Genomic DNA, 13331 nt, shown 5'->3' with positions numbered 1-13331 from the left:
ATAGTTTCTTATAGAACAATAACATTCTATAACATTCATATATCATAACTTATTCATCCATTCCTCAGCTGTTGGAATCCGCTCAGCCACTACAAAAATGCTACAAATATTTTTGCAAATGTGGGTCCTTTTCCCTTTTTTGTGATCTTTGGGATGTAGGCTCAGTAGAGACACTGCTGTATTGATAGCCCTTTGAATCTAGTTCCACATTGCTCTCCAGAATGGTTGGATCAGTTCACAATTCCACCAACAATACATTAGTATTCTAGTTTTCCCACATCCCCTTCAACATCTTTTCCTGATACCCTTAGGCAAACTGAGAGATGTGTAATGGTACCTCCTAATAACTAATAATAATATGTCCTTAGGACACATAATTAGTGCCCTAATTCACATTTCTCTAATCAATAATGATTTGGAGCATTTTTTCACATGACTAGAAATGGCTTTAATTTCTTCATCTGAAAATTGTACATATTCTTTGACCATTTATCAATTGGAGAATGGCTTGTATTTTTATAAATTTGAGACAATTCTGTATGTAGAAAATCAGAAATTTAATGATTTTTCATTCTATACTGTGAGGCACTTGATTTTTGAAATTCTACCATCACCACATTTCTTTGACATTACCATGGGCCTGATTCTCATAATGAGAACCATCATCTCTCTGATATTCCCTGATTCCACCCTTTTCTCCTGTCTGTGAGTCATTCAATCAGTCAGTCTCTCAACAAGCAATTATTCATCAACTAATCCACTGCTGGATGCCCTCTATTGTGCTAAACACTGGGGATTCAAAGACAAAAGTGAAATCTTCCTTAGGAAGATTATATTCTAACAAATGAGTTATCATGTTAATAAAATATATAGTTTAGAATGATTATTATTGGAACTATTACTATAGAATAGTTACAATGATTATTAGAAAGTTAGTGAATGAATTGAGTCTTCAATGAAATCAGGAATTATAAGAGAAAAAGATGAAACAAAAGTGCAACCTAAGAATGGGGCATAGAGATTTAGGAAATGGAGCACGCTTTTGAGGAAGGTCATGTAAGCCAGTTTGGCTGTACCGTAACTGTGTATGTCTAAGAAGTTTGGAGAGGGGCAAAGGATTAGAATATAGAGTTTTTAAATAGAAGAATTAATATTTTATGCTGGGAGAGTATCTTAGGTCAGATGCAAGCCAGTCTCTAATGCACATTTTTTATCCGAAGGAATTTAATCAATAACATATATTTTTTAAAAGCAAAAAGAATGGAAACATTTACTAATTATAAACAAATATCAAACAATACTATATAAACAAATATTCAGCAAAGACATTCTGTGCAGCTATGCAGGTCTCCTAAGTCACCTTTCTCTCCCCAGCCCTCCCACACATATACACTTATATACTTTCCTGGCAATAAATAGGTCAAGTTAAAAGAAACTATTCTTGACTCAAGTTTAGATTTGCTCAAATCAGCCCTTAGTACATTTAATCTAGCTTCATTATTGTTTCTATGCCTAAGGTAACTTGTGCTTGGGCTGAATTCTTGAGCAGAACAAATAATGTTTAAGATAAAGAATCACTATAGTTTATTGAAAAGGATGATGACATGGCCAGATCTTAAGAAAATCACTTCAGCAGCTGTGTGGAAGATAGACTAGAAAGGGGATAGACACAAGGCAGGGAGAACAAGTCTGATTTTATTGCAATAGTGTGGACAAGGGGTAATATGAGAATATTCCAGGTATCTGTCCTTTGTTTTTTGTTTTTCTACTCTCTCTTTGAAGCTCTCACCTACTTTCCTTACTTCATTTATCTCTCTAATCTAGTAGATTCTCAAATCTACATTTCCAGTGTTGATTTCTTGAAACTGAGTCCTTTATTTCTAATTATCTGATAGACATGTTTGTTTGAATGTTCTCCTCGATCCCCTCAAATTTAAATGCATCTAAAATAATACTCATCATTTTCCCCTAATTGTAATTCATTTATGTAGTACTTAAATATTTTCCTCCCAGTAGTCCTGGGAAATAGGAATTCCTTTGGCACATATGGTTTGTGCTATTCTATTAACTTTTTAGTATATGCTATTTTGAATTATTGCTTATCTTTTTATGGACATTTTCTTGTCTCTTCAAATAGGTTATAATGCTATTGTGTTTATAAACATTGTTTACATTTCTATATTCCTAGATAATATGATTTTAAAATTGATTATTATAAGAAGGAGATCGGAGGGAGATGTCTTCTTCTGAAATCATTTTATTCTGAGAATTTTTTTGGAAGCAATTAGAGTTAGTGACTTGCCCAAGGTCACACAACTAGTAAGTGAGCTATATTTGAACTCAAGTCCTGACTGTAGGAAAGATGCACATCCACTGAGCCAACCAGCTGACTTAGGAAGGGGGAGAGAGTCATATGACTTTTGTCATTAAAAAAATGTTTTAAAGAGAGGTATTGTAAAGAAGACCAGAAAGGTTGATTGGGGTTAAATTAATTGAATATTAGTTTCTGTAGAAATAACAAAACAAACATAAATAGGAAGAGGAGGAGATGATTGATTACACTTAAATTGGAATGGCATTATATAAGTAAAAGACTTGGTGGAAACGACACTATATTCCTCATATAGAAAGACTAAGATCATATTATAATAAACATATGAAGAAATATTTATAACAAATAATTATTTTGGAATTTATAATTTTAGTTTAAAATGATTTAATTATTTAAATAAACTTATATTTCATTAACTAACCAGTTCCTATCCTACTAATATGACAAAAAAAGAAAGAAAAAAAAGAAATGCTCCTTTTCTGCAAAGGGTTATTTTAGATTATTTTGGTCAGGGAGAATAAATAAAAAAGGAAGATAACGTGATATTGTAGTCTCTAACTTTCATGATACATGCTTCTAATCTCTTTCTTTCCTGACTTCTCCATGAGAAGAGACTCTAAAAATAGTTGCTGCACTGAATATTTTAATGGGTTAGGTTGCTGAATCATTTGGTCCTTTGTGAGTTTAGTAAAATTAAAAAAAAAACCTGAATATATTTGAAGTAAATGATCATTTCTTTTTAAAAGACGTAAGTGTGATTGTTTTAAAGAATCATAAAAACATCAATAAAACATAGTTTTATAAAGAATTATAATTCCAAAGGAATTTTGTAATAGTAATTTTTTTGTCATAGTTTATTTCTAGATACTTTTGCAAAATGAAAAAAACAACTTGTATCTTGCTTATACAAATGTTCTGAGTTCATTCCCAAAACTCTTTCGTGACATGAATTAAATCAAGACTGTGTTACAAGAGTACTTTCAGGGAGGCTAGAAACAGTTTATTTCTCTGAACAGACAGTTTATGTTTCATTTAAACCAGTTTTTTTTCTTATTGTCACTTTGGTCAGATTATTATTCTAAGCTCTTTTGGAAGTTTACCCCTGGCAGTGAGATGATTGTTTAGTGAGGGAATTTCTAGTATAAGTAACTTTATGTTTTGATTTTTTTAAAATTCTACTGATAAAGTTTTATAATTTGCAGATATAACTCTTAATTATCACACTGGAAGATAATAATGAAATGGATATTCCAAAACAGCAGAAAATTTTCTGAAACATTAAAATATGATTTTAGAATTTCATATGCTCTCAGGAGATTTATTTTACTAATTGCTGATGCTAACATTGAAAATTAGTTGGTATTTCCTTGGGACATGGTTGTCAGTAGTGGGGCAGATGATGTAGAAGCATTTCTTGTTTAATGGAAAGCCAGGATTAAAAATGTACATGTGTAGAACATTAAAAACAGACAAACAAACAGAAATTTAGACTTCCCAAAATGAATGGGCATAATTATTTTTATAAGTTCTAGAAAAAAGAACAAACACTTATGTGGCTAAAGAATCATATGTTATCATATTACATTACATTGTATAATTTTAAAGTGTGTATAGTCATCAAGTATGTTGGTAATTGAAAGATAAGGGTATACAACCACCTGGTGATATCTTCTGTTAGGATGTGCTCCAGGTCTCATGTGGAAATGGAGAAGCTTAAGTTAAAGCTTAATTTTGACAAATGACAAATTATGTAATAAATTTAAAAACATAAGAAAAGGGAAAGCCTATGACAGTTTTGCTTTGGAGTGAGAAGATGGGGAGTCTTTGAGATTGATTTTGGTCTTGATGAAGTAGTGTAAATATCAATCTGATCTTTTGATATGGCTAATTTAACATTATTATTGAACTTTAAGGCTTATATTTACTGAAATATCCTTGGCTGATATATTTATGAGCATAAAAAATGAACTAAAGTTCTAAGAAATGGATTACATTTCAGTGTGTCATGGACATTTTTTTGAGTTGTATTCATTCAGAGATTAATTAGTTTGAGTGATGATTACTGTTCCCCAATTTTTTAAACTGTAAAATATATATGAATATGTATATATATAATACATATATATATATATATCGAAAGAGAGTGAACTATTTCTTAATGTGATTTTAGAATTTAATAATATAATGTGAATCATTAGGGGGTCTCCTTTTATTTACAAGAAACATTTGAGTTGGTAGCAAGTGCTGAAAATATTGAAAATATTAAAGTGAGGCAGTCCCTGACCTCAAGGAAATTACATTTTATTCGGGAATCAGTTAGGAAGAGATTCAATATGTAACTAAGCACAAGATATCAATCTGTATTTTTATTTATATCTATATTACATATACATAAATGCATATACATGTATGCACATGTAGAAATATATGAATATATGTATGTATGTATGTGTTTATATGAACATACACGATAATGGGAGTACAACACTGCAGAAATAAAAGAAAGTTCTCCTAAAGGAGAAGGTACTTTAACTGAGCTTCATGAAGGAGATTTAGGCATGACAAAAAGAGAAAGAAAAGAACAAGAACATCTTAGAAATGAAATAACCTGTACAAAGGCACAAAAAGGGGATATAAATTACTATGTATGGGAAATATAAAATTTTGTTTGGAATATAGAGTACCTGAGAGTAATATGTTATTGCCTTAATAGGTAGACTGGAGCAATGCCAAATGGAGGAGTTTATATTTTACTCTAGAAGGAATAGGAACCACTAAAGCTTTTTGAACAGGAAGTGATATGATCAGAACTGTGGGAGTTTCAATATGGTAGCTGTTTAGAGAATGAATTTGATAGAGGAAAATTCAGGGAAATCAGTTAGGAGGCAGTTTATTTCAATAGCCCAGGCAAAAGGGAGGTAGTGTGGAGGTAGAATTGATAAGATTTGGCAACTGATAGAATGTGAAAGTTAGTGTGGATGAAGAACTGGGGGTGACTTCTAAGTTGCAAAACTTGGGATGTTTAAAAGAATAGTGGTGTCTGATAGAAATAGAGAAATTAGGAGAAGAGTTGTTGATGCTTTCATTTAAGTGAATAAAAGGTAAAGGTCAATTTAGCATTAAAATATTCTGGCTATCAGTCTCAGGAAATATAAATAGTAGAAACTAATTTGGTAAAGGGCTGTACTTTCTAGAGGAGTAGTAGTAGTAGTATATTTTAATCTCTGACATGGTTTAAAAAAAGTTAAACAGGAAAACTACATTTTGCTTAAAAATACCATAGATTATAAAATACTATTACTACTTGATATGTATATATATATTGAATAGCATAGCATCTGAGTATTTGCAAGAAAAATAAGTAAAATTATAGGGAAAACAGCTAGTAAAACTGTAGTAGATGAATTGGTACAGCCACTCTAGAAAGCAATTTGGAACAATGTTTAGAAAATTACTAAATAATGCATATTATGTCACTGAGCTATACTGCTACTAGGCTTAAAAGAGTCACTGCTTTCAAGGAGCTTACATTCCAATGGGGAAAGGCAAAGGCAACGGCAACACTTGAAAGGGAACTGAAAATTTGGGGTAAGGTGGGAGAGAAAACCTACAGAGAAGAACTAAGATTGAAGGCTCTAGCCTGGGAGGGAGGGAATGTGGCTAGTTTAGAAACTAAAGGCAACCAAAGGAACTCACTGGATGAAAGGACCTCAAGGTCAGAGGGATCTTCTGGGGTGAGAAAGTTGCTGGGGAATGGCCAAGTGCAGAGTCAGGAGTAAAGCTGGGAGAGAATCACAGCAAACACTCTAGCCTGGACACTTCGTAATCATTAGGATAATGATGATATAATAGTAGTTAACATTTATTTAGACATTCTAAGGTTTGGAAATTGTTTTACATATGTCAACACATTTGATCCTCACAACAAACCAGTGAGGTAGATACTATTATTATCCCTGTATTACAGATGATTTTATATGCCTATTTTGTTGTTTAGTTGTTTCAATTATGTCCAACTCTTCATGACCCCATTTGAGGTTTATTGGCAAAGATGGTGGTGTGGCTTCAAACATTTATTAGCTGTGTGACCCTGGGCAAGCCACTTCATCCAGTTTGCCTCAGTTTGCTCATTTGTAAAATGAGCTAGAGAAGGAAATTGCAGGAGTGGGGCAGAACCAAGATGGTAGAGAAAAGCCAGGAAGTTGCCGAAATTCTTCCCAGTTTTCCTTGGAAACAATGCTATATCAAGCCTTTAAATGGATTCTGGGCGATAGGACCCACAAAAAAAAAAAAAAAAAAAAAAAAAAAAAAAAACAACTGAGCAAAATATTTTTCCAACATAAGATAATTTGGAAAGACTTAAAGAAATGTCTATCTCACTTGATGTGTGAAATCTAAAGGAAGGGGAAAAAAATCTAAACTATTCTAATATCTCTGCCAAGAAAACCCCAAATGGTGTCATGAAGAATTGGACATGACTGAAATGATCAACAACACAAGTTGCTTTCCAAAATGTTTTTCTTTTTCTCCCTCCCTCCCTCCCTCCCTCCTTCCCTTCCTTCCTTCCTTCCTTCCTTCCTTCCTTCCTTCCTTCCTTCCTTCCTTCCTTCCTTCCTTCCTTCCTTCCTTCCTTCCATCTTTCTTTTCCTTCTCCTTCTTCTTTCCTCCTTTTTTTTTCCTTTACAAATCACAGTTCCAAGAATAGTACATTAGTATGCCATATATTGCCTCCAGCACTTAATTATTCCCATCTTTTGTTATCTTTGCCCATTTGCTGAGGGGGACGTCAGACTTCAGAGTTGATTTGACTTGCATTTCTTTTATTAATTATTTATAGTATTCTTTCATATAGTTGTTAATGGCTTTCAGTTTTTCTTTTAAGAACACTTTGTCCATATCTTTCTACCTCCATCTTTATTGAGGAATGAATTTTGGTCATATTATATATCTTGAATGCCAAATCCTTATCAGAGAGAGTTGCTATAGAGAGTTTTTCTTCCCCAATTGATTATTCCTCTTTTTATCCTAGATTCATTAATTTTGCATGTGAAGAAGCTTTTAAATTTTAGCATGCTTCTCCCCAATATCTGGTTCATCTTATCTAATAATTCTGTCTCTTGTTGTTTAAGAACTAATTTTCATGTGAAAGTTTTTTTATAGCTGAGGGAGTCCTAGGCATGTTTGGAGGCTGCAGGGGAGGATTTATTAGATAGGGAGAGATGAGGAAACTGACTTCTAGATATGATTTTCCCAAAATCAGAACCAGCATCTAAACTCAATTTACTTTGATATTTTGCCAGAGCTAATGATCTTTCATATGCAGGTAAGTGGAGTGGATAGAGTACTAGACTTGGATTCAGAAAGACCTGAGTTCAGATGTGGCTCAATCCTTAGGAACTGTGGCCCTGAACAGTGCACTTAATTTCCTTTGTGTTCCAGTGTCTCATCTGGAAAATGAGGACAATTATTTTACCTACCTACCTGGGTTTTTGTGAGTCTCGCATAAGCTGACATATCTTGCAAATCTTGAAGTTATTATTTTTATTATAATGCCCTCCTCTGCAGAGCCAATAGAAGCCCCTTCTTCCTTATGGCAAGGGAATATCACCTGCTTGGGACACTTGGGAAATGTCTGAACTGAGGCAAGTCACTTCAGCTCTCTGGGCCTCAGTTTATTCACCTGTCAAGTAGAGAAAATAACAAATGAGAGTAATAGATGTAAAACACTTCCTAAATCTTAAAAGTATATTATGATGACTATATTTTCCTCTCTTTCCCAGACCAGACAGAAGAAACTTCCCTCTGTGGTAAGGTAAAAACATGAATCTCATCCATATGAGTGATGTGCCTTACCTCTAGCTATCTCCTGGTTTCTCTTAGATCATAGGATCATAGATCTAAAGCCATCTAGTCTGCTCTTCTCATTTTACTGATAAGGAAACTGAAGCCCAGAGAAGTTTCTTTCTCTTTTTTATGCCTAATTTGCTTATAGAAAGTGAACTCTTGGATAGACCACCTAGGATGTACACTCAATTAGCCTGCTAACTAAGTTTATGGCTGACTGAAGGTTTGCATAGTAATTGATAGTTGGTTACAGTTTATAAGGACTAGTGCAGAGTCCCCAGAAAGAGAGATAACATGGGTAGTCCTTTCTTTTTCCTCTTTTTCTTAAAAGCAATTCCAATCCCCATCTCCCATATATATTCCAAAAATTCTTCAAAATTAATTAGTTTTTTTTTTTTACAATACAGATATACCTCTTCCTTTAGTATTTATTATTCCTATAGTAAAATCCTCTTAAGTAATTGGAAAACACTTATTTTTGTGTGGAAAACCTGAATAAAAGACAATAATGAATTGAAAGTCATCTTCACAGCCAGGAAAGCTTAGATTCAAGGATTACCTCTTGGACATGGTATTTATGTGACCTTGGATAAAGTTCCGTATTTATTATTATAGATTAGAGAGGAGTTACTGTTCTCTAATTGTGAAGATAGTTTCCACTATGGAATTTCTCTGTGTTGAAATCATTAGGACCATTCCCCCCCCCCCCAAAAAAAAAGTAAATAGTCTGGTGTAATAGTAAAAATATTGGTTTGGGTGTTGAGACTTGGATTCTTGTCTAACTATATTTAATGATCACTCATTTTGTTTGGATGAGTTACTTTATTTCCCCAGGCCTTATTTCACTCACCGTTACAATTAAAGGATTGGAGTAAATGGACCTTTAAGCTCCTTTCTGAGACTTTGAGATTCTGTAATTCTTGGGGTTTTTACTTTTAGGAAGGTATTATCTTCTTACTTAGTGAATACAACTCACTCCATGTAAGCTGGCTTTTGTATCATCATTAGTCACTAAAATCTGAAGCATTTGCCTAGGGGTAATTATACTAAAATAGCAAGATTTCTCATTATTGTATTTAAGCCTGAAGCAGAATCCATTTTTGGTTGTTTAGCCTTTCTAGTTGCTAATTGGACTGCATTAAGAGAAGAGAAAGACTGCAAGTTACACAGAGAATTTAACACACATATACACACATACATATAAACATCTATGTTTATTTATATGTATTTATATTTATATATACCCACCCACATACCTATACCCACACACCATACATGTATATGTATGTGTATATGTGTATGGTAATATGGATGGATGGGTGCATAGATGTATGTGTGTATTAAATAAATTTTTCCTTTATGAAATTTTATAGGGGAATTGAAGATGTGCTACTTCATTTGTGATTGATTGACACATTCTAAATAATAGAATTAAGAATTTCCCAGATTTTTAATACAGACAGCTATTATTTGGAATACAAGATTATCTCCTTGAAATTAAGGTTTAGTACAGCATTCTTAGATCGTTCTCTGTTGGATTCTCCTATCTGTACTCCATTTGAATTGCTGAAGAAGCATTTTGGCCTCTTTCCCAACAGTATGTTCAGAGAAGCTAGCAGCAGCAGCAGCATCTCTCTGTTCCCTTCAGTGCTATTTACCTTGCAAGTGGTGCAGCTTGTTCTGCAGATATACCGAAGCCCTCCCTTATAATCTGCAGTGGAAGAGAATGGAGCCAAATGTCTGATAGAAATCAGTGATGCAGCAAAGGTTACAGTATATTGAAAGCAGCATATATTGCTACAACTGGGAAAGTAGACGTTTCAAAGATATTTTTTCCCTTTCAAGTGATAAATTTTGCCTCTTTATTTTCTTCTAGAGAGATGTGGATAATTTGCCCTGCCTCCAACGTCTGTTTCTCAGCTACAATAATATCTCTTGGTAAGTAGACATCCTAATTGGTTTGTTATTAATGATTTGAATATGTTGATACTATTGTTTTAAATTTAGAATGGAAATAATTTAGGGTGTTTTTTGATATGTCATATTAAAAATATGAAGATGACAGAGCAGTTTAACAACAAAGTTTTTGGGTAGAAAAAACAATACTCTTATTTATATTTTACTAATGTAGTTTTGTCCTCCCTTTAATGCCAAGATGTTGAGATAAGTATAAGATAATTTTTAAAAATTTAATTATAAAACTAATGTCATTTATAGTTGCTATTTTGTAAAATGTATATATATGGGAATTTCCACATATTTAATATCCTTTATTTGACATTTACTCTTAGCATCAAACTATATTTGCTTCATAAATTATCATATGGAAGTTGTGTTGTTACTGATTAGTTTTTATATAGAGGACTACAATCTATATTTGTGACTATGCCTCTTTTAGATTAGGTCATGAAGCCTTGTCATCTTCATGTAATGATGGTTACAGAATTTAAAAACAAAAATTTTGTATTTCAAAGATATTATGTATATCATTATATTGCTATGATATTTTCTCATCCATTGGTGACCTGGAAGCATTCAAGGCTGGAGCTGTGATCCTACAGTCATGCTTGATTTTTCTAAAGTATCCCCTATTCCTGCTTTTCTTCACTTGTCCCCTCCTCCCCCTGCTTAGTAATGGCTCTCCATAAGAGCTCCTCATTTCTCCTTTCTTGTTCTTTTCTGGACATGATTAAGAAGAAATGAAACATTCAAGTAAGCAGAGAAAGCACAGGCCTTTAAGCCTAGGATACCTAGAGTTAAAATCTAATCTAGTCTTTGAGAGTTTTAAAATTTGTGTTTCCTGTTGTTTAATTAGGCATAGGTCCTGTTTTTCACAGTAATTTAAACGAACAGGAGCTTTTTCTAGACTGTGAGAATGGCATATTGGCAATATTTCCTAAGAACTTTCTTTTCCTTCTCTGCATTAAGAAATAGCATAACAATAAAAATTAAAACTCTACTAATAAATTGACTTAAAAAAAAAGACTTTTATCTTTTCCCATCATTTCACAGGGAGTTCTAGTTACTAGACCCTTTTTCTAGTTTATGGGGAATGTGGAGCCCTTCTTAAAATTTTTCTCTGTTATTAAACATTTTGCAAAGTCATAGTTTCAGGTGATTAATAAGTCTTCAGTCTACCTCTATATCCTAAATCAAAGTTGTAAGTGTATCTCCTATAAAGAAACAACCTGTGTGAGAGAGAGCAAGAGAAAGTAAAGAAAAATACCTCATAAATCCAGGTCTGGAGTTTGCCTTTGAGCACTATTCTTTATCCTGCTTGTGGCCGTTTCTTTCCCATGCCTGGTTTTATTTTCCACTCTGATTTCAGATTTTCCACATTTAGAGATTGGAGAGTATTTTAAGCAATGGTAAAAGTTGTTACTTTTTTATGTACTGAGTATGATAGTTCCCAAACCAGATGAAAAGTACGTTGAATCCTGTTCTCCTTGGATGCTTCTTCTTTTTCTTTTTCTTTCTTTCTTTCTTTTTATGTTCCTACATGAGATACTATATGGGTAAGTCATTTAATCTCTCTCAAGCTCAGTTTTTTCATCTGTAAAATAGGGATATTATTAGTACCTACTTCAGAGGGTTGTTGTGAGGAGCAAATTAGATAACATGTAAAACTTTTTAAAAAATTTTAAAGCAAATGTTAACTATTATTACTCTAGATCTGAGAGAAAGATTGTCTTCTTTAAGTGTTTTATTTAGGGAGTTTCCTTCTACTTTTCCTACTCATGTAGTGTAGAAACATTTTAAAATTAAATTTTCTTTTAAAAACAGTGATTTTTCTGAGGGGTTATGACATGAAACTGTGAACAAATGGTTTCAAACCTTTCCTGCTTTTAATCATTTCTTTCTCTATGTTTTTGCATAGGCTTACTTCTATCTTTTCCTCCAGTGCTTGCCGCTGATCTGCTTCTGAGAGAGACAAAAATAAGAGCTATAGGCAGATACTCTCTTTTTATCAGAGGCTAGGCATACTGGATCTAGAAATCACTAGATCCCACCATAACATTCCTAAGGGAACTTAGTACCTTTATAATTTTTAAGTTAGAAGCAATCAATGATTCCATTTTTCTGTTTTCAAAGGAGGTTATTAAGCCTTCAGAGTAATTAGTCTTTTCATAGCCCAGATGATATGGTACATTGGATATTGGTGTAGGACATCCTTTTTGAAGGGCCTGACAGTAGTCAAGGAAAATATATTTGAGGATTATTACTCCTTTTACAGCAATTAAAATAATTGATCTATTTGAATGTAATTAGATAAATTAGAGGGGCAAAAGCCCTAAAGTCATTATTCTTCCAATAAAAAAATATCACAGCTTCTATGTGTGGAAGAACTGATGGTCATGTACTTAGATTCTAGTTTTGTTTCTAGAATTATTGAAGTTTCACTAGATTCAGGGTAGTTCAGATAAATATTCATGTGAGTCTCTGAGATGGATAGTTTTAGTTGGGATAAAGGGCAAGCTTTTCCTTAGATCTTATTCAAAATGACCGGTGGATACTATGATTATTATAATTTGTTGGGCCTCTGTGGAATCTAGTGTGTAGAGACATACAAATGAAGATATTCCAAGTCTCTTGTGGCATAATAGATAGGAGGCTATATTTGAAATCATGAATGCTTGAATACAAATACAAAACTCAGGTACTTAGTTAGCTGTGTTATCCAAGACAAGTCACTTATCTTTTCCCAGCCTCATTTTCTTCATCTCTTAAACTGAAATAATAGTAATACCTGCTTCCCAAAATTGTGAGAATCACATGAAATAATTAATGTAAAATCCTTTGTTAAACTTAAAGCACACACAAATTCTAGATATTATTATTATTATTACTATTCTCTGAAACATAAACATAACCATAAATACTCCTGGGAATGACTATCTTTATAACAATAATAGATAGCATTTATATAGTACTTAAAGATTTGAAAAGCATTTTACAAATATCTCGTTTGATCCTCTCAATAATCCTGAGAGTTATGCTATTATTCTATCTACTGTGTCAACTAGCATACAACCCAAATGGACCATGCTGCTTATTATTACAGCTAACTTTTGAGGACTTTTTTTTTTCCAATTCAGTTCAAAAGTTATTTTAGTACCTATTATATATAAGAAACTATACTCTCTGTATTCACAGA

The 13331-nt window shown here is 32.9% G+C and overlaps 1 protein-coding gene across 4 annotated transcripts in view; it reads left to right on the top strand.

The window, feature by feature from the left end:
- Nucleotides 1-13331, top strand: part of LRRC49 (leucine rich repeat containing 49) — a 201012-nt gene that overhangs the window by 49817 nt on the left and 137864 nt on the right. For all 4 annotated transcript variants that reach the window (XM_074294661.1, XM_074294659.1, XM_074294660.1 and 1 more), the window contains one exon: nucleotides 10053-10114. In XM_074294661.1, the coding sequence (XP_074150762.1) occupies nucleotides 10053-10114 (62 nt within the window). The remainder of the gene's footprint in view (nucleotides 1-10052; nucleotides 10115-13331) is intronic.

This window comes from Sminthopsis crassicaudata, chromosome 2 (genome assembly GCF_048593235.1).
Source record: "Sminthopsis crassicaudata isolate SCR6 chromosome 2, ASM4859323v1, whole genome shotgun sequence".
Classification (NCBI taxonomy): Eukaryota; Metazoa; Chordata; class Mammalia; order Dasyuromorphia; family Dasyuridae; genus Sminthopsis; species Sminthopsis crassicaudata.
Note: the sequence above shows the minus strand (reverse complement) of the source record. Positions and strands in the feature narration are given on the sequence as shown.